Source organism: Triticum dicoccoides, chromosome 2A (genome assembly GCF_002162155.2).
Source record: "Triticum dicoccoides isolate Atlit2015 ecotype Zavitan chromosome 2A, WEW_v2.0, whole genome shotgun sequence".
NCBI classification, from domain to species: Eukaryota; Viridiplantae; Streptophyta; class Magnoliopsida; order Poales; family Poaceae; genus Triticum; species Triticum dicoccoides.
Genome location: NC_041382.1, coordinates 634,104,381 through 634,125,517, shown reverse-complemented (window position 1 = coordinate 634,125,517; position 21,137 = coordinate 634,104,381). Strand labels below are relative to the sequence as shown.

General features: G+C 42.7%; 1 protein-coding gene and 1 non-coding gene across 2 annotated transcripts; both read right to left on the bottom strand.

The window, feature by feature from the left end:
• Positions 1-11,271: 11,271 nt before the first annotated feature.
• On the bottom strand, positions 11,272-11,342 carry TRNAG-GCC. The gene has a single exon. It is a non-coding gene; the product is annotated as a tRNA-Gly (tRNA).
• A 1,662-nt stretch (positions 11,343-13,004) lies between these two features.
• Positions 13,005-18,755, bottom strand: LOC119355889. Its single transcript, XM_037622772.1, has 10 exons — positions 18,503-18,755; positions 16,393-17,540; positions 15,509-16,097; positions 15,294-15,392; positions 14,735-14,842; positions 14,051-14,103; positions 13,601-13,700; positions 13,412-13,510; positions 13,272-13,320; positions 13,005-13,172 (listed from the first exon to the last, which is right to left on the bottom strand). Exons 2-10 carry the CDS (start codon positions 17,445-17,447, stop codon positions 13,105-13,107), a joined length of 2,220 nt encoding a protein of 739 aa, XP_037478669.1. The 5' UTR covers positions 17,448-17,540; positions 18,503-18,755; the 3' UTR covers positions 13,005-13,104.
• Between the last annotated feature and the right edge of the window lie 2,382 nt (positions 18,756-21,137).

Here is a 21,137-nt window from a genome sequence, read left to right as displayed (position 1 = left end):
CCGTCCGGACGTGTCCGGTGGCGGCGGAGACGAATGGATCTATGGTTAGGGGAGAGTGGAACCGCGAATTTCGGAGGGTGGTCTTTATATAGAGGTAGAGGGAGCTAGGAGAGTCCAAATGAGGTGCGGTTTTCGGCCACGCGATCGTGATTGAACGCTCTAGATGATGGAGAGGGTTTTGGTGGGTTTTGGGCCAACTTGGAGGGGTGTTGGGCTGCACCACACACGAGGCCTTTTCGGTCCCTCGGTTAACCGTTGGAGCATCAAACGAAATCCGAATGGTACGAAACTTGACAGGCGGTCTACCGATAGTAAACCAAGGCCGCTTGGAAAGTCTCGGTCCAATCCGGAAATGTTTAATCCCCACACACGAAAGAAAGGTAGAAATGATCACCGGAGGATAACGGAGCGCCGGAATGCAAAACAGACAACGGGGAAAACGCTTGAATGCATGAGACGAACACGTATGCAAATGCAATGCACATGATGACATGATATGAGATGCATGACAACGACAACAACACACGGAGACAAAAACCCAAACCCGAGAAAATGAAATAACTTAAGGCCGGAAACGGCAAGAGTTGGATTACATATTGGGTAAATCATATCCGTGGTGTTACATCCTTCCTCCTATATATACCTACGTACCCCCAAATGATTAGATACAAAGCCAAAACCCTAATTCTACCGCCGCAACTTTCTGTATCCACGAGATCCCATCTTGGGGCCTGTTCTGGAGCTCCGCCGGAGGGGGTATCTATCACGGAGGGCTTCTACATCAACACCATAGCCTCTCCGATGACGTGTGAGTAGTTTACCTCAGACCTTCAGGTCCATAGTTATTAGCTAGATGGCTTCTTCTCTCTTTTTGGATCTCAATACAATATTCTCCCCCTCTCTTGTGGAGATCTATTCGATGTAATCTTCTTTTTGCAGTGTGTTTGTTGAGACCGATGAATTGTGGGTTTATGATCAAGTCTATCTATGAACGATATTTGAATCTTCACTGAATTCTTTTATGTATGATTGGTTATCTTTGCAAGTCTCTTCGAATTATCAGTTTGGTTTGGCCTACTAGATTGATCTTTCTTGAAATGGGAGAAGTGCTTAGCTTTGGGTTCAATCTTGCGGTGTCCTTTCCCAGTGACAGTAGGGGCAGCAAGGCACATATTGTATTGTTGCCATCGAGGATAACAAGATGGGGTTTTCCTCATATTGCATGAGTTTATCTCTCTACATCATGTCATCTTGCTTAAGGCGTTACTCTGTTTTCATGAACTTAATACTCTAGATGCATGCTGGATAGCGATCGATGAGAGGAGTAATAGTAGTAGATGCAGGTAGGAGTCGCTCTACTTGTCTTGGACGTGATGCCTATATACATGATCATACCTAGATATTCTCATAATATGCTCAATTCTGTCAATTGCTCAACAATAATTCGTTTACCCACCGTAAAATACTTATGCTCTTGAGAAAAGCCACTAGTGAAACCTATGGCCCCCGAGTCTATCTTCATCATATTAATCTTCCAATACTTAGTTATTTCCTTTGCTTTTATTTTACTTTGCATCTTTATCACAAAAATACCAAAAATATTATCTTATCATATCTATCAGATCTCACTCTCGTAAATGACCGTGAAGGGATTGACAACCCCGTATCCCGTTGGTTGCGAGGAATTATTTGCTTTGTGAAGGTACGAGGGACTCGCGCGTAGCCTCCTACTGGATTGATACCTTGGATCTCAAAAACTGAGGGAAATACTTACGCTACTTTGCTGCATCATCCTTTCCTCTTCGGGGAAATCCAACGCAGTGCTTAAGAAGTAGCATCCGCCCTTCTTCCTTCCCTTCCAACTATGCTTCTTCCCCCTCTCCCTCACCCCGCCTGTCTCTCTCTCGCAGGTGGAGACCATGGCCGCCGCCGCCGTTCTGACTACCCCGCATGAGCTCCCAGCCGCCGGATCGGGTCGCCTCCGCCGGGTTCCTCTCGCGCCAAGTCCATCGTTGCAGCCTCGCCGTGTTGCGCCCCTACTTCGTCTCGTTGTGGGTGGAGCGCGAGCCAGCGCCCAGCCATCGTCGCGACCCTGTTCTCCCTGGAAACGCACGCAGTGCCAAGCCCCCTGCGTTGACTAGTCGCCTCGCCTCGTTCCGATTTCCACCCTGCACGAGCCGGCCCAGCCACTCCCCTATGCCGCGCCAAGGCCCAACCGGCCCATCTTCTCCTCTGGGCCCAAAGTGAGCTGCCCCCTTGTGCACTGTTGGGCCAGCCTTTGTTTCGGCCCGTTTCTGTTTTTTTTAGTTATGCGAATTTGTCTAATTTCCAGAGGAAAGCAGTTTTGCAGAAAGCCCCTCATGTTCATGCCTTTAATAACTCCATAACCGTGCATCGGAATTAAACAAACTTACTATGTAAAATGTTTAGAATTTTGTCTAGATTAATAATATCCAACTTTCATGCATGTTTAAAATATTTAAATTGTTGTTTGATTAAATTTGCTCTAATAATATGCTAAAATGCTTTAATTCATAACTTAATAATCGTAGCTCCAAATTTAATAAACTCTATATGTAAATAGGGTAGAAAAATGCCTAGTTTAACATGGTGGCATCACTTTGCATGTTTAACAACTCTAAAGTATGGTTTAGGGCAGAACAGTACCAAATTCAAATATTGCATATGGGGATTTTCCGAAATTGTTGCTTGTTGTTCCGGACTCATTTAAACTTGCCTAGATAGGTAGTTTTATTATGCTTCACCCCTTGCCATGCTAACCAACATTTTTTTGAGTACATAAACGGGAGAGAACTAAATAAGTCATGTGGTGTTTCGCCAATATGCAACTCGTTGCATATTGAGCTCCACTTAACTTGTAGTTTTGCTTGTGCACTTTGCCATGCCATGCCTCATTAAACCGGACATGCATCATACATGGTTGTGCATCATGCCATGTTTATGTGATGGTTGTTCACCATGATGTTTGCTCTTTTCCGGTGTTGCTTCTTCGGGTTAGTTCCGTTAACGCCACATTTGTGAGGATTCGTTCGACTTCGTCCGTTTGTCTTCTTCATGGACTCATTCTTCTTCCTGCGGGATCTCAGGCAAGATGACCATACCCTCGAAATCACGTCTATTTTTGCTTGCTAGTTGTTCGCTCTATTGCTATGCCGTGATACCTACCACTTGCTTTATCATGCCTCCCATATTGCCATGTCAAGCCTCTAACCCACCTTTCCTAGCAAACCGTTGTTTCGCTATGTTACCGCTTTGCTCAGCCCCTCTTATAGCGTTGCTAGTTGCAGGTGATGATGAAGTTTTGTTCCATGTTGGAACATGGATATTGTTGGGATATCATTACTATATCTTATTTACTTTAATGCATCTATATACTTGGTAAATGGTGGAAGGCTTGGCCTTATGCCTGGTGTTTTGTTCCACTCTTGCCACCCTAGTTTCCGTCATACCGGTGTAATGTTCCTTGATTTTGTGTTCCTTACATGGTTGGGTGTTATGGGGACCCCTTGATAGTTCGCTTTGAATAAAACTCCTCTAGCAAGGCCCGACCTTGGTTTTACCATTTGCCTCACCACCACCTATACTTTTCCCTTGGGAGTCGCGCTCCCGAGGGTCATCTTTATTTTAACCCCCCCGGGCCAGTGCTTGTCTAAGTGTTGGTCCGAACCTATCAGCAGCCGGTGGCCACCAGGGGCAACTCTGGGCTGGCCTACCGGAAGTTTGGACAATCCAGTGTTGCCCTGAGAACGAGATATGTGCAGCTCCTATCAGGATGTCGGCACATCGGGCGGCTTTGCTGGTCTTGTTTTTACCATTGTCGAAATGTCTTGTAACCGGGATTCCGAGTTTGATCGGGTCTTCCTAGGATAAGGAATATCCTTCGTTGACCGTGAGAGCTTGTGATGGGCTAAGTTGGGACACCCCTGCAGGGTTTGAACTTTCGAAAGCCGTGCCCGCGGTTATGGGCAGATGGGAATTTGTTAATATCTGGTTGTAGAGAACTTGACACTAAACTTAATTAAAATGTATAACCGCGTGTGTATCCGTGATGGTCTCTTTTCGGCGGAGTCCGGGAAGAGAACACGGTCTCGTGTTATGCTTGAACGTAAGTAGTTTCAGGATCACTTCTTGATCACTTATAGCTTCTCGATCGTTGCTTTGCTTCTCTTCTCGCTCTTATTTGCGTATGTTAGCCACCATATATGCTTAGTGCTTGCTGCAGCTCCACCTCACTACCTTTCCCTACCCATAAGCATAAATAGTCTTGATCTCGCGGGTGTGAGATTGCTGAGTCCTCGTGACTCACATATACTTCCAAACAGTTGCAGGTGCCGATGATACCAGTGCAGGTGATGCAACCCAGCTCAAGTGGGAGCTCGATGAAGATCTTGTTCGTTGTGTTGTTTTCGTTTCCGGTTGATCAGTAGTGGAGCCCAGTTGGGATGATCGGGGATCTATCATTTGGGGTTGTCTTCTTTTACTTTGGTTCCATAGACAAATCTTGATTGTATTCTGGATGATGTATGTTTAACTTGTATTTGTGTGACGTGGCGATTGTAAGCCAACTCTTTATCCCTTTCTTATTCAGTACATGGGATTGTGTGAAGATTACCCCTCTTGCAACAAACCTACCATGCGGCTATGCCTCTAAGTCGTGCCCCGACACGTGGGAGATATAGCTGCATTGTGGGTGTTACACTTGGCCCTTGGGTGAGCGCCCACAGCCCCTCCTCTCTGTTGGGCCAGACGGATTCGGCCTGTTGATGTTTTTTTCCTTTGTTGCGAATTTTACCAATTATCCAGAGATTTACAGTTTTGTAGATTAGTCCCTAGGATCATGCATCTAATAACTTTTCACCCGTGCATCAGAACCCAATAAACATTATATGCAAAATGCTTAGAATTTCATCTAGTTTCATAATATGCTATTTTCACCTATGTTTAATATGTTCAAAATGTTGTTTTTGTAAATTTGCTCAAATGTCATGCTAAAATGTTTTATTTCATAACTAAATAAATGTAGCTCCGATTTCAATAAACTTTATATGTAAATGGGGTAGAAAAATGCATAGATTAACATGGTGGCATTACTTTGCATGTTTAACAACTCTAAAATATGGTTTAGGGCAGAACAATACCAACTCTAAAATTTGCATATGAGGATTTTCCGGAATTGTTGTTGTTGTTTCCGGCCTCATTTAAACTTGCTTAAATGTGTAGTTTTCATATGCTTCACCCCTTGCCATGTTTAATAACATTTAATTTTGTTGGGTACATGACCGGGAGAGAACTAAATATATGAATGTGGTGTTTCGTCGATATGCAACTCGTTGCATATTGAGCTCCACTTAATTTATAGTTTTGTTTGTGCACTTTGCCATGCCATGCATATTTAAACCGGACAAGCATCATACTTGATTGTGCATCATGCCATGTTTATGCTTGTGTGTTCACCATGCTGCTTACTTCTTTTCGGGTTGCTTCTCTCGTTATCTTCGGTTTTCGGTCCGGAGTTGTGACGATTCGTTCAACTACATCCGTTTTTCTTCTTCATGGACTCATTCTTCTTCCTTGCGGGATCTCAGGAAAGATGACCATACCCTCGATATCACTTCTATCTTTGCTTGCTAGTTGTTCGTTCTATCGCTATGTCGCGCTACCTACCACTTGTTATATCATGCTTCCCATATTGCCATGTCAAGCCTCTAGCCCACCTTCCTAGCAAACCGTTGTTTGGCTATGTTACCGCTTTTGCTCAGCCCCTCTTATAGCGTTGCTAGTTGCAGGTGAAATTGAAGTTTGTTCCATGTTGGAACATGGATATGTTGGGATATCACAATATCTCTTATTTTAATTAATGCATCTATATACCTGGTAAAGGGTGGAAGGCTCGGCCTTATGTCTGGTGTTTTGTTCCACTCTTGCCGCTCTAGTTTCCGTCATACCGATGTTATGTTCCTTGATTTTGCATTCCTTACGTGGTTGGGGTTATGGGACCCCCTTGACAGTTCGCTTTGAATAAAACTCCTCCAGCAAGGCCCAAGCTTGGTTTTACATTTGCCTACCTAAGCCTTTTCCCTTGGGTTCTGCAGACTCAAGGGTCATCTTTATTTTAACCCCCCGGGCCAGTGCTCCTCTGGGTGTTGGTCCAAACTAGAGCCCTTTGCAGCGCCACCTCGGGAAAACTTGAGCGCTGGTTTTAGTTGTACGGATTGCTCATCCGGTGTGCCCCGAGAACGAGATATGTGCAGCTCCTATCGGGATTTGTCGGCACATTCGGGTGGCTTTGCTAGTCTTGTTTTACCATTGTCGAAATGTCTTGTAACCGGGATTCCGAGACTGATCGGGTCTTTCCAGGAGAAGGAATATCCTTCGTTGACCGTGAGAGCTTGTGATGGGCTAAGTTGGGACACCCCTGCAGGTTATAAACTTTTGAGAGCCGTGACTGCGGTTATGTGATAGATGGGAATTTGTTAATATCCGGTTGTAGAGAACTTATCACTTGACTTAATTAAAATGAATCAACCGTGTGTATAGCCGTGATGGTCTCTTTTCGGCAGAGTCCGGGAAGTGAACACGGTCTTGTGTTATGCTTGAACGTAAGCAGTTTTAGGATCACTTCTAGCTTCACGACCGTTGCGTAGCTTCTCATCTTACTCTTATTTGCGTATGTTAGCCACCATATTTTCTTAGCGCTTGCTGCAGCTCCACCTCACTACCTTATCCTACCCATAAGCTTAAATAATCTTGATCTCGCGGGTGTGAGATTGCTGAGTCCTCGTGACTCACAAATACTTCCAAACAGTTGCAGGTGCCGATGATACCAGTGCAGGTGGCGCAACCGAGCTCAAGTGGGAGCTCGATGAAGATCTTGGTCGTTGTTATGTGTCTTTTCCGGTTGATCAATAGTGGTGTCCAGTTGGGACGATCGGGGATCTAGCATTTTGTGTTGTCTTCCTTTATTTTGGTTCCATGGTCGGACCTTGATTGTACTCTGGATGATGTATGTTTAACTTGTTATTTGTTTGAAGTGGCGATTGTAAGACAACTCTTTATCCCTTTCTTATTCAGTGCATGGGATTGTGTGAAGATTACCCCTCTTGCGACAAACCACCATGCGGTTATACCTCTAAATTGTGCCTCCATACGTGGAAGATATAGCCGCATCGTGGGCGTTACACGGCCCTCCCCCTCCTCCACTCCTTTATATACGGGGGAGGGGGGCACCCCATAGAAACACAAGTTGATCATTGATCTCTTAGCCGTGTGCGGTGCCCCCCTCCACCATAATCCACCTCGGTCATATCGTAGCGGTGCTTAGGCGAAGCCCTGTTCCGGTAGCATCATCATCACCGTCATCACGCCGTCGTGCTGACGAAGCTCTCCCTCGACACTCTGCAGGATCATGAATTCGTGAGACGTCACCGAGCCGAACGTGTGCAGATCGCAGAGGTGTCGTACCTTCGGCGCTAGGATCGGTCGATCGTAAAGACGTACGACTACATCAACCGCATTGTCATAACGCTTCTGCTTACGGTCTACGAGGGTACATGGACAACACTCTTTCATCTCGTTGCTATGCATCATCATGATCTTGCATGTGCGTAGGAAATGTTTTGAAATTACTGCGTTCCCCAACAGCAGTAATTTTCTGCAACACGAGTCATGTGGCAGAAAGTTTTGTAAAACATAGGTCAAGTTACAATTTTTTTTCTTTTGCAATAGAGGCGATCCGTCACCTCCCGAGACGTTGGATCGAGCGAAGTGAGAGACCGATTGTCATCCTCTACCAGTCCAACAAAGGCCGTGTTGCAGTAATTTTCTGCAACACGAGTCATGTTGCAGAAATTTTTGTAAAACATAGGTCAAGTTACAATTTTTTCTTTTGCAATAGAGGCCTTGTTACAAGTTTTTTTTTTGCAAGGGAAGTCATGTTGCAATTTTTTTGCAATACAGATTTTTGTTATAGTTTTTTTTGGCAACAGAGGCCTTGCAGCAATTTAATTAAAGATGTCTATTACAGTTTCTTCTTGCAACGGAGGCCTCGTTGCAGAAAGGAGAGATCATGGGCGCCAGGTCCACCATATCACGTGGAACGCATGGTGTGCAACCAAAGCGGCGGACGCGAGCGTGATAATCCGCCAGCTGAACCATATCATTTCTCATACTTTATTAAATATCTAAACATTTTCTAAATTATATGAAAATTTATTTGAATACATAAACACTTTCAAAAATCATGTTAATATGTTTATGAAATATGTGAACACTTTTAAAATTACACAAACATTTTTATAATTCTTAAATATTATTTTTACTATATATGAATACTTTTAAAAATAATATATTTTTACTATATATGAATACTTTTAAAAATAATATGCATCACATCAACATTTTTTAAAGTAAGGTATTTTTGTATGTATATTATTTACAAACAAATATTCTAACTCTATTTTTATTACTATAATTATAATTTACATAATTTTTGCAATTTTGTAAAGAAGGAAAAAGACTAACATATGGAAAATGAGTTGCATTGACTACAACCCATTTAAGCCCCACGAGTGTGTATGGTTATAAGACATTAAGTCTAGCTATCCTTAGTACTCCATCCATTTTTAAATATAAGTCTTTTTAGAGATTTCAATACGGACTACATACGAAGGTATATAGACATAGTTTAGAATGTAGAGTCACTCATTTTGCTCCATATGTAGTCCATATTGGAAAATCCAAAAAGACTTATATTTAGGAACAGAGGGAGCAAAAATCAAATCGATTGTAATTGAATGGAGTGGCTAGCATGGCTGGCAAGATAGCATGAGGCTACGAGTTCGAACCCTAGTGGCCATCATTTTTATATATTCTCTCTGGTCCATTTTTGTTAGCGTCCCAGGCCCAGCTCCCAACCTCCAGCATATGTTTGGACGTTTTCGGTGTGCATCGGACACACCAGTACAAGCAAAGAGCCCACTACATCCCAAAAGACTAGCCTGAAGAGAGTGTGGCACTCCTTATAAGGTGGTCCTAGCCCCCTCCCATATCCGAGGTGGGACTAAAGTCACTGGCAACGCCCAATGGCCAGCGTCTCTGACACCTCACCCCTCTAAACAGGGCGGACTGGGGCCCAGCTCTGATACCAATTGTTAGCGTCCCAGGCCCAGCTCCCAACCTCCAGCATATGTTCGAACATTTCCGGTGCGCATCGGACACACCAGTACAAGCAAAGAGCCCACTACATCTCAAAAGACTAGCCTGAAGGGAGTGTGGCACTCCTTCTTATAAGGTGGTCCTAGCCCCCTCCCATATCCGAGGTGGGACTAAAGTCACTGGCAACGCCCAATGGCCAGCGTCTCTGACAATTTTACTATGCATATAAGATTTATGTCAAGTCAAACTTTGCAACATTTGACAAAATTTATATTAGAAAATATAAACATCTACAACAGTAAATATATATATAATATGAAATTACATTCCATAACGAATCAGATGATATCGATTTGGTATTGTGAATATTGATAATTTTTCCTATAAGGCTGGTCAAATTAGAAATACTTTAACTTCTAGCAAACCTTATATGCAAACTAAAAAAACCGACAGGAGCATGTTCAACACGGTTGTCTGGTGTGAGCTAATTAAACGGGATCCTTCACATGCTAGATGAGAGGTGCTTCGCACGTTGCATAGATTGTGGGCTGGATATATAATGCAAAGAGGCTAAAAAGTTGTGATGTTGCTTGGGAATATGGAATGGAAGGGGTGCGTGATCGCTTGGCATGTGTGCACTGCATGCAGTAGTGCAAGAGAAGCTATGAAAGTAGTCTTTGAGGTGTGAACCAACATGTGGTTAAATTTGAATGGTCATAAGAATAGTGATATTCTCAGCCCACCGAGATTTAAGTCCTAAACTTGAAGGTTTAAGTTCTAAATTTGATATTGACGCTCGCATTTTTCTGAATTTATTTTAGATTTTTCGGCAATGTTCACTCCATGGGAGAAGACGTTTTTGTCGACTACGAGATGCATGTGGTAACTTCATCAATCTCAAGATACTATGTCAAAGGAACAACGTGCAACGTCGCATGCATGTTGTGGCGTTGGTGAGACCATAGAAACAAAATAAATTGTGGCGAGAGCCAACAAATCTCTGCTGTTGTGTGTAGTGCATGCTTGGAGGCTTTACCTGCTCCTTATTATTGGGATACGATGAAAGTGAAAATGTGAAAGGAACCATCTACAGAGATATCTGAATGTTTTCTCGATTGAATTTTAAAGTTGGAAAACAGTGCGCAAAGGCATCAGGAAATTTGGAAGACAGTGTGCAAAAGCTAGCAATATACGTAACTTTTTTTTTCAAATCAGTTCGGATGATCTTGATACATTAAAATAAAATAAGAAGAGATTTTCTCGGGTTTTTTTTTTAACATCAGTACAAACACAAGCGTTCATATACACGCGCATACACTCACCTCTATAAACACACACACGCATATCCTACCCCTATGAACACCTCCGAAAGACTGAGCCGGCATATCATCTTGAGATTTACGAAGTCACCGTAGACGCCTCGTCGTCGACGGAAACGTCTCCTCCCACTGAATGCGCATCACCAAAAATCCTTAAATAAATACAGGAATAAATGCAAGCACCAAGATTTGAACCCTGATGAGTTTGGGATATCACAGTCCCTCTAACCATCCAACCACAGATTGGTTCATGATTTTCTCGGCTAAGATATAGAAAACCGGACCAAGTTTAGGCAATATTTGTTTCTTGATGCGCAAACTAATTTTACAGATCAAGTTTTTACATGGAGACAGGTATATTGTGTGCTAAGTCACTCGTCTTTTCGGTGGAAGACGAACAAAACAAATCGACAATCAGTTACGAAAAAATGGAAAATATGTAAATGTAAGACCGAAACCGCCATGTTTTAAATCCTTCCCTGTCAACACAAGATAACTAAATTCTATTTTATTTCTTGGTGCACAAATTGAATTTAGAGATCAAGTTTTTACATGCACAGATATATCTGGTTCCAAGTGACACATCTTTTGGGTGGAAGACTAACCAAACAAATTGAAAATCAGCTTAAAAATGGAATATATCTTTTGGATGGAAGATTAACCAAACTTGAAGAACGGAACGTTTGTAAATGCCAAAGGCCATGTATAATCCTTCCTTGCCATCCAAAATGCCAAGTGGATGACAAAACAAAATGCATGGATGACAAAATAAAACAAATGCACCAGCCGGGAATCAAACCCGGGTCTGTACCATGGCAGGGTACTATTCTACCACTAGACCACTGGTGCTTCTTGTTTGCCTTTCCTACAACAAATTATATGTAGTATCATTTATATGCCTATTATCTATCTAGTCAAGGGGTTGCACTAGAAGTTAGCAGAGGGCTATGGGAAATTGGGAATACCGAACAACTATCGGGAAGACCAAACTCATGGTTTTCACCCAAAGAGTCTGGAAGTACACCCAGAAGTTTTCAAAATGCAATTTTGATCGCCACTTGTACCACTTTTCACATAAGATCATCTACTTTTCTGGCCAGCGAAATACAACATTATAAACTCAAAGAAAATATGAATTATTTATCTTGTTAAAGAAGTACAGCAAAAATCCCTTGCCAGCTTGTAGAAGACGACCGCGGGAAATACTACTAGCGGTTCAATATTTCAATTTACAACAACCTTCATGCATGCTCAACAAGTCGGAGTCTTCCCCATCCCCCTTCTACACTCTGCCCCAGGCAACGATCACCCTTCCCGTGGGTGTTGGATGCATGGGGTTGGCAATGGTAAGGCTCCTTGAGGCCTTGTTTGCTTGCTAGTGATGTAATCCACTTGTGGTTCGGTGTTTTATATATAAAGTGGGGCGAAAGTTTTTTTCGATAATCCATCAGTGAAATTAATTCATCTAGAGGTGTTGCCCCTCTAGACGTTAAGGTTTTTACAATCCGGTTTTTTATTATAACTAGTAAATGCGTACATACAATGCACGTTGATATTAGGAAGAAAATTAATTACACATTGGTATTAGATAGGATATGACTTACGCGTTAATTATGTGATTACTATGGAGGTTTGTATTTTGTGTGATATTAATTCTAAGCTAAACATGTTAAGTGCTCACCATTTGAGCAATTTACGTCGTTGGATTGATATGATTTGATTGATGGCCGAGATTACTTGGATCTGCCTCTTTGTCTTTTTTATATTAATAAAAAATTGGCATAGATAATTGGATCAATCATTTTTTGTAATGACATCATGTTCAACCCCGTTGTTGTTTCCAAAAAGAAAATCAACAACAGTCAAAACTTGCAAGGACCATCCCATGGTTCCACCTGTAGATTAGTCGAAGACATTATATTCCTAAGGTATCAACATGTGTACATCGACTTTCTTCCTATGTTGATGAGACGATCCATATTTCAACCCAGAAACTACAACTTTTCACTTATAAATAAGTAAGGGCCTGTTTAGGACACATCTAGAACTGATTTTCACTCTGTTTGTGGTCTATTTTTTTTGTCCTAGTTTTTTTTGTTTCTTGTTGATGCATTATATACTTGTAGGAGGTTAGATGTGACATCCTTAAAAAACATCTAGGTGTGAATTAGACAAACTGAATAAGTAAATAACTCAGGCTTTCAACCTCAACACTACGAACTTCCAACCCAATCAGTCTAATAAACCGACACATACAAAGCTTTCAGCTAGTTTTTTCATTCACATGTTCCACTAGTTCGAAGTTGCTGCTCTTGTGGACAAAGTTGATGCATAAGTCACTGGGAAATAATAGTATCATGCAACTCTGCATCCAATCGAAGAGCGAAAGTGATAATATTATAATTTTCAAAGAGATAGGCAATGTGTTCTCGTTTGTTTGGTTTTTGAACTTCAGTGTGTTCTCGTTAATCTCGCAATGGTATTACGACATCATCTCTGACAAGCATCTCATGCACTGCGGAACTACATGCCAGTAGTTAAATATCAAGTATTCGTAACACAGATACAGAAAATGGTGAACACGGAAAATATTGATTATTAAGTAGATCCATCAGAACAAAATGCACCGAGGGCATTGGCAGAACACCCAAGGGCAACCCTCCGATACGATATGTACCACTACCAACAGAAAAATGCATCCAAAGATGCAGCTGAGTAAGTTGTGCTAAAAGGAAAAGCACGAAAACTAAAACTGCATTGGCTAACTAGTAATCTCACATTTGCAAACAGGGCACAGTTTCTTTCTTCTCAGCCATTCGTCGATGCACTGCAAGGTGAAAGCAATTTCACATCAGAAATGCAAACACATTACATAACAAAGGACAAGGGTTATTGCACCTGACAGCAAGACTGCATACCTCTTTGTGGAACTTGTGAAAGCATGGCAAAGTGCGGATGGTATCTCCGAAAGATGGATTTTCAAGGCAGACTGTGCAAGGCTCTTCGGTGCTAGTTGACTGTAAAAGAAAAAGGACTAGTCAACAGGACTTCTTACGGAGAAGCCATAAAACAGATGCCGCTATGTAAGTACTGACCGACTAATTTACCTGAAATACTGACTGAGGCAAGTTATTGATCTGACTTTCCGACGCACCAGTATGCTGGTGGTTATTTTCATCTAACGCAAGTAGCGCATCATAATCATTTCTGCAACAGAAGCTCCTTTAGTAAGTGTTCAACATTTGTACAACTTATTTATTTACCATCAGCAGATTGTATCAACTTTATGTTACCCTATCCACTACGTAGAGAACCCAGAAGAGTAAATCAAAGATACATTCAAGTCGGAAAACAGTTTATCTTTTAGAAGACTGTAATCACATAAATATGACCCAGCTACACAATACAGTGAAGCTGCTATACCATGATGCAACGCTACATGTAAAACAATCAGCAAATAGCTAACTGAATCAAAATATGTAAGTTGTTTCAAGTTCTCAAAATACTCAGCCAACTTCACTCGAGCAGTGGAAATAGAACAGGGAGGCGCCACTTACAAATCGATATTAGGTTGAATATGCACAGCACGATATCCGGCACGAAAAGCCCTCTGAAAAATTGACACTAGAAGCTGTTAATGATCTTCGAGAATCGATTCAGGCAATCACAAACTGTAAACTCAAGGAAGGTTTTACTTGATGCGAGAGTATACTACACATTTTAGATTACTTTAAACAGCTGCTCAACATATATACAACCCATTGCTTACAAAAACAAATTTGTGACACAAAAAGGACACCCTCTCTGATAAGGAGAAGGAAAGTCATGTTCTGAGGTGGTTCAGTACTCCAAGGAGATGAAACGCAACCAATTTGGTAAATCGTGAAAATTCAAAGCATGGAGATTAGAAAGTTCACATGGAAGTCACATACAGCTCATCACAGGAAATCAGTGTCAAAAAGTTTTTCACCGTGATAGGAATGTTCTGTTCGTAGTAGGAAGGCATATAACTTCGTTATATAGTTAATACAAACTAAAAGTACACACAAGCTGTCTTGACTTAATTTCATGCCATTCGGTATATACTTACAATAACTTAGGCAGTAAGATTGAGTTAAATGTGAATGACATCGAAGCAGAAAGATATGGCAGTCTTATCTTTTAAACCTAAAAATCTTCCTTGAAAGTAGTTATAGGATTTAAAAGGTAGAGGAACTACAAGGGCAGGAGAGAAGCAATACCAAACCCAAAGTTACTGGAGCTGCATTCTGTATATGGGAAATTCCCGTCTCATATCTGGCCCTAATACCACGCTGAGAAGCACTTAAACGCGATGCCCGTGCAGCTCTCTAGCCAAAAAAGGATAAGAAGATAAAATATGTCAATCTCCACACATGCAAGGTATTTAGTCATAATGAATATTCACTATATATGGGAACATCCTTCGAAGTAAACAAGGTTGTTTGACCTGTTATGAATAGCATGAATATTCACTTAAGCATAGTCAACCTAACAAATGCTTACCAGCATCGTTCTGATTTTTAGCATGAATGGTCACTTAAGCATAGCCAAACTAACAAATGCTTATCAGCATAGTTCTGATTTTAATGGGCGTAGCAATTGAGAAGCCGGGAAATTGCTGCTAGCAAAGCTAACGAAGGAACTGCGAATGTGCAAGCTAGGTTTGGAGCAACATAAAGGGAATGCATCAAAAAGAGGCATAGTGATTTTAGTTTAAATAAAAATATCAAAGATATCAACTAACTTCCAAAAAACCAACAACGAGACAGGTGTTCTTACGGTATCGTTGGGAAGCCACCTTGCAGGTGCTCTTACAGCTCGAGATGTCCGTTCTGCATCTTCTTCATGTTGAAGTGACATTGCTACGATTGCATCAATCTGCTTTATGAAAAACAATTATCTCACTGAAGAACTAGTAGAACCTCCAAGAAGTTGAGAAAAATACACACGCACAACACAAATACAAGGTGCGGAAAGAGATGATCAAGAATTACCTCTTCTCTAGGAGCAGCACGAGGTGTTTCATTGTAAAGCTGCTCCTGAAGTTGCCGAGCCAACAATTCATCAGCCTCCAACTGTGCACTTACGTTAGGATCAATCGAGGTTCTATTACTGCGGCCACTCAGACTAGATCGAGCTTCAGGGGAAGATATGTCATCAATATCTATTACAGAAATATTATGACGACGAGTGGTACGATTTCTGCCAGCTGTTGTGTCTGAAGATGCAAGACATGAACTACCAAGTTCATTAACAGAACTAGAGCTTTCACCAGGATGATAGGAACTTGTGGCGTGTTTCCTCTTTCCTTTACTGATCCTTATTGTCCTATTCCTCAAACTTGCAGACCGTGCAGCGGCTGCTGCACCAAATGAGTTATTGCTGTCTTCTGCTGCGGTTTCATGACCCTGATTAGATGGTCCAGAAGATCCAGATTCCATTCCAGAAGTACTGGTCGTCTTACACAACAATGACACGGGTAACTTAATAGTATGATTATGTGTTGTTCTCCAACCTTGCTGAGAAATGCCAGTACTGTCGTCATTTACAAAAGAAGAACCTACTGGGGCCCTTGGACAAACCCTGCAACAGAGGGTGAATAAGATTCTAGATACGTGACAGATGTCTAAATAGTATAAAATATGAATTAAGCATGCTTCCATTTACTGAACAAAGTAGATTCACTTTTTTTAGCTTCTACAAATTCAGTTGTGTTTTAAACACTACATTGATGTGCATGCACTAAAAACTTTATGAACTCCGATTCAATTTCAACCAACACACATTAAAATCCGGGATTGACCTATTGCAATGTTCGGAGAACAAACAATTCTTCAATACGTTGTACTCGTCTAGTACACAGAGAGATAGGGCATACCTCATCGTATCAGCCTCTCCAGCCCGCTCAATTCCCATAACATGATGGATGATTTCTTTGCCCTTGTTCTTTAAACCTTCAGAACAGTTACTGCTGCTTGCTTGATTTGCACCCTGTGGAATTAGAGTCCCCCCAGCACTGGCTGTTCTGAACTTCTCGGATGCAGTTGTTTCCATATAGTTTACAGAGGCTCCATTCTTTGTTATTGTTGGTGACTTATCAGTAAGATCAATTATAGTTCCTGTATGAAAAACATCATCCTGAGGATTTCGATAGTGTAATACCCCACTTGTAGAGCACATTTCCCGCTTTTCATCAGCAATTACACTTGTTTTGACTACGTTAGAGGGAGAAATACAACCATTTCGCACCAGCTTTCTCCGAACCACTTGTCTTTGAGGAACATCGCATGGTGTACTTGAGAGTCCTGCTGTACCCGGGATATTGATCGCTTCTCTTCTTTCCTCCCTGGGACCCGATGCTGGAAAAACATCAGAACCTACTACTTCCTTTAGCCCATTAGAGGTGCTAATTTTTGCTCTGTTTCGCGGGTTTCCCACCGTGGTAGTAGGAAGAGCTGACCCCACACCAAGAAAGTCCACATGCCGACGGCTTGTGTCTCGATGACCAACCTGCCCTTCTCTGGTTTGGCAGCTACTGCCCCTTACTCCATCACTGCTACAAATCATGTGATTTGAAATGCTGCTGCTCTGATCCAAATCATGACTGTGAGCCCCATTCCCGTTCACAACAGATTTCCCAGTAGTCCTATCTAACTTTGGTGGGGACAATTTCCGAGCCAATTCAGCTTGTTTAAAAATATTGTCAGTGTCTAATGGTGCAGTAAGTTCACTAACTGCATCACCTCTACTTGATTGACCTTGGGTTGAAATATTCTTGATCTTAAATTTGAGTCTCCGGGCTGGTGAAGGATTTCCAGCCATCCTTGTTACACCTCTCGTAGCAGCTGAGCTTGATACAGCGCACACTGACTGCTGTACTCGGTCAGGAGTGTCAGGAACCTCAAAAATGTGATCAGTGTTCATGTCAACCATATTATCCCGCCACTTATTTCAGTTGCAGATAAGTTTGCCCCCCCTTAACTTTTACATGTAAAAACACGATCACAGAAGTTTCTCCAACACTATCTGCAACATGCAGAGAAATGTTACAAAAAGAGCATAACTACTGCATGTCCTCATTACAAGATGATCTTCAGGAAAAAAAATTATAAGTAGCAATCGAAGGTGAGAAAGCTAGCTAAATTTTTATGTAGGAAGAACAGCTGCTGTGTGACAGAAAAATACTAGAAAAGGTAAACTAACTCCATGGTGATGGCAGAGAGGACACCCTGGCAATGGCTGGTGATTTGGCAGGTGGTGGTGGTTACTGGGGATAGGTTATTGAGCAGGGAGGAGAATGGTACAGAGGCATCAAGGAACGGATGATATTACTGAAGATCAGGGAGGTCAGGGCAGAGAGACCAGCAGGTGTCACCGCAGTCATGGACAGTGGCAGTGGGCACCATGGGAAGTGTGTAGGCCGGTGGCTGGGGTCAGGATCTAGTTTGACGGGATAAGGAAGGAATTAACTGAAAGTATAGATAGAGTTGGGGGTCAACAATGGTTGGATTGGATTCAACAGTTACAACATATCACAGTGGATTTACTGGAAACAGACACACCGAGCTAGAAAATATATTGCCAATGAAAGAACGGGTAATAGAAGCAAGCAACAGATGAATACTCTATATGCTAGCCATCACATAACAACATAAGACCATCAGGTTAAACGAATTTAACAGCAATTTGCATGGACCACTGAGCATATCAACCACCTGCCATCTTCCCCCAGAATGAAGTGTTAATACTTTCTATCTGCTATCAAAGTTGCGGCTTAACTGAGACAATTCAAAAGAGTACACATGATCTTGCAGTAAATGAAAATCTAATGATAAGATGCCCTGTACTCGCAAGGAAATCGGCCCCCCATGATCCGCCAGTTCCAGGGCCGGATCTAGATGGCGTGCACCGGCAGACCCCAAAATTTCTCGATGTGCCAGTGGGGATTTTAACTAATTTACTAATCAAGGATGAAAGGGGGGTCATACCTCAGCAACCGAACGGCCAAAATTGCGGACGGGGTCGAGACACCAGGGACGCGATGGGTTGAACGGGAACGGGAACGGCGACGGCGGCGACGCGCGTGAGAGGCGGAGGGGTTTGCGCGGGGTGGGGCGGGGCGGCGCCGGTGTGACGGATTGGTAGCCGCGGACGCTGAGGGCGCGGCGGCAACTCTATGGAGTCTACAGCCGCCTCGGGTCGGATTGGGGGCGACGCGTCAGGACTCCGTTGGAGGGGGGGAGGAATAGGACACCGGTATGCTATATGGGACGGCGGAGAGCAATCCGTGGAGATGTGGATTTTGAATCCGGATCGTGGGCGCACTTTTGATTATATAAGTAATAGTAATAATTAATAAAATCAAACTAGAGGCGTGTTTCTTTCTTTTTTTTGGCAAGGCTATTAATTAGATTTTTTTCTGACTATATTTGATTTTAACTTGAGCCCGCAATTTAAATGTCAGATCTAGACCGTTCGTTCGAGCAACCTCATTTAATAAAATCAAACTAGAGGCGTCAACTGAAAGCAGGCATCCACCCTTGTTTAAATGTCAGATCTAGACCGTTCGTTCGATCAACCTCATTTAATAAAATCAAACTAGAGGCGTCAATCTACCACTGTTTAAATGTTAGATCTAGACCGTTCGTTCAATCAACCTCATTTAAATGTCGTTCGGTCAATGCAATGTTGGACTCTCTAACCTGCATTTTTTTCTTAAAATGAAGGCAAAAGGATTACATCATCCGTTAATTAATGGAAAACGATTCAGATCAGACGGCCGATCCAGCGCGAGCATCCGCCGCCTCTCCCGTGCGATGTGCGTGTTGCGTGGGACCCATCCAGCATTATCTGTATGGAGTAGTTCCCTTCATCTTTATCTCACCCACACCAACTGCTCAACCTTTTCCTTTCTTCCATGGCATTTTGTCTCTCTCAAGTCTTCTCTCAATCTCCTACCCAAATCTCCTACTAGATGATGTTGTTTTTTGCAGCTAGTGCGTGGTTCAGGGAACTGCGACTGCATGCAAGACCTCGTCCATGCCGCCCCTGACCATCACCAGCCGTGCGAATAGCGACGGTGTTGTCAGCAACGGTGGCAGTGTTTCTGAAACATCATCTTTGTTGCAATTTTTTCTGAAATATCCTGTGTGTTGCAAAAGCTCCTTCAATAACATGGCAAAAGAATTATGCAACAAAATCTCTGGTGCGAAAAAATTCTGCAACAAGGCTTGTGTTGCAATAATGGAGGGCGTTGCTAGTTGCAAAAAATAAAATCTGCAACAAGATCTCAGTTGCAAAAAAATTCCGCAACAAGGCTTGTGTTGCAATAATGGAGGGTGTAAAAAAATGTGCAACAAGGCATGCGTTGCAATAATGGAGGGCGATGCTGGTTGCAAAATATTTCCGCCACAAGGCTTGTGTTGCAATAATGGAGAGTGTCGCTGGCCACTCGATGCACCAGATCCGATGGCTGGCGACCCGGCCGATCTTTTAAAACGATCCGCCGGCTGACGCGTAGCTGCCCCCTTAATTAATACATATAAAGAGAGTTGTCCAATTATTCGGCATGAGCGGTTAACTATCTCAAAAACGGTCAACAATAAAAAGAAGGAAGTTGTTCAGTTAATTAACGGAAAAATGAGCAAAATAATCACAACCCGTTGAGCGGCACATACGAAATACCCCACACACGCTACAACGAATAAAAGGTTTGCTTCTCTCCAAGCACACTTCGTCATCACTTCTCTCCGAGCAAGTGAATCCAACTTCATCGCGAACGACCACGGACCTAGCCGACACCATAGAGGATGTGCAAAGCCACGTAAAGATCTATGCCAATCAATCGGTCACCCGCAACGGGACAACACAACTTCGAATATGGCGGGGAGCTAAAAAGGAGACCTATGCAAGGCTAGACACGAAAGATAGTTGAACAGGCCACCTCCCGCCCTGACCCCGTCGTTGCAACTCCGACTTCAAAACGATAATCAGACCAAGGCAAACGCGCAAACATGCGATAGAAGAAACAACTACCGTAACCATTACCGCTATCCGAACTTCTCTCACCTCATCGTCTTGGCACATATGCCCCAACACCATCACCATTGTTGTTATATGACAATGCCCGTTTGAGGAAAGTTCTGCACCACAGATTGAGATGTTGCACATGAGGACGGTTTACCTAGGTTTAGACCCTCGAGTCGAGGTAATACCCTGATTCATGCATGTATATATTGATGATCTGTCTCGCATGAGAACTAGGGTTTGTGTCTACAAGGGATTGATCGCAGGATGGTATAGGAGATAGGGGTTGAAGCCTCATGTGTGCACTGGAATAAGGTGAAGAAATATAAGATACCGCTGAGGAGGCCCCTACCTCCCCTTACATAGGTGGACGAGGGGTAGCGTTACAAGAGTCCTGGTCCGTTTACAAGGTAGAGTCCTAATTAGTTTGCAACTAGTCTCTGGCAGAGTCCCTGCTTTGTGCCCACGGTGGTGATGCCCCTTGTATTGCCGAAGGAGTTCGAGGAGTGGACTTCGGCCACCCTGCGGTTGTTGGGTCTCTTCTGTCCTACGTACCTATACTTGGGGTCAAGGGACCATCAAACGTCGTCCTCCACT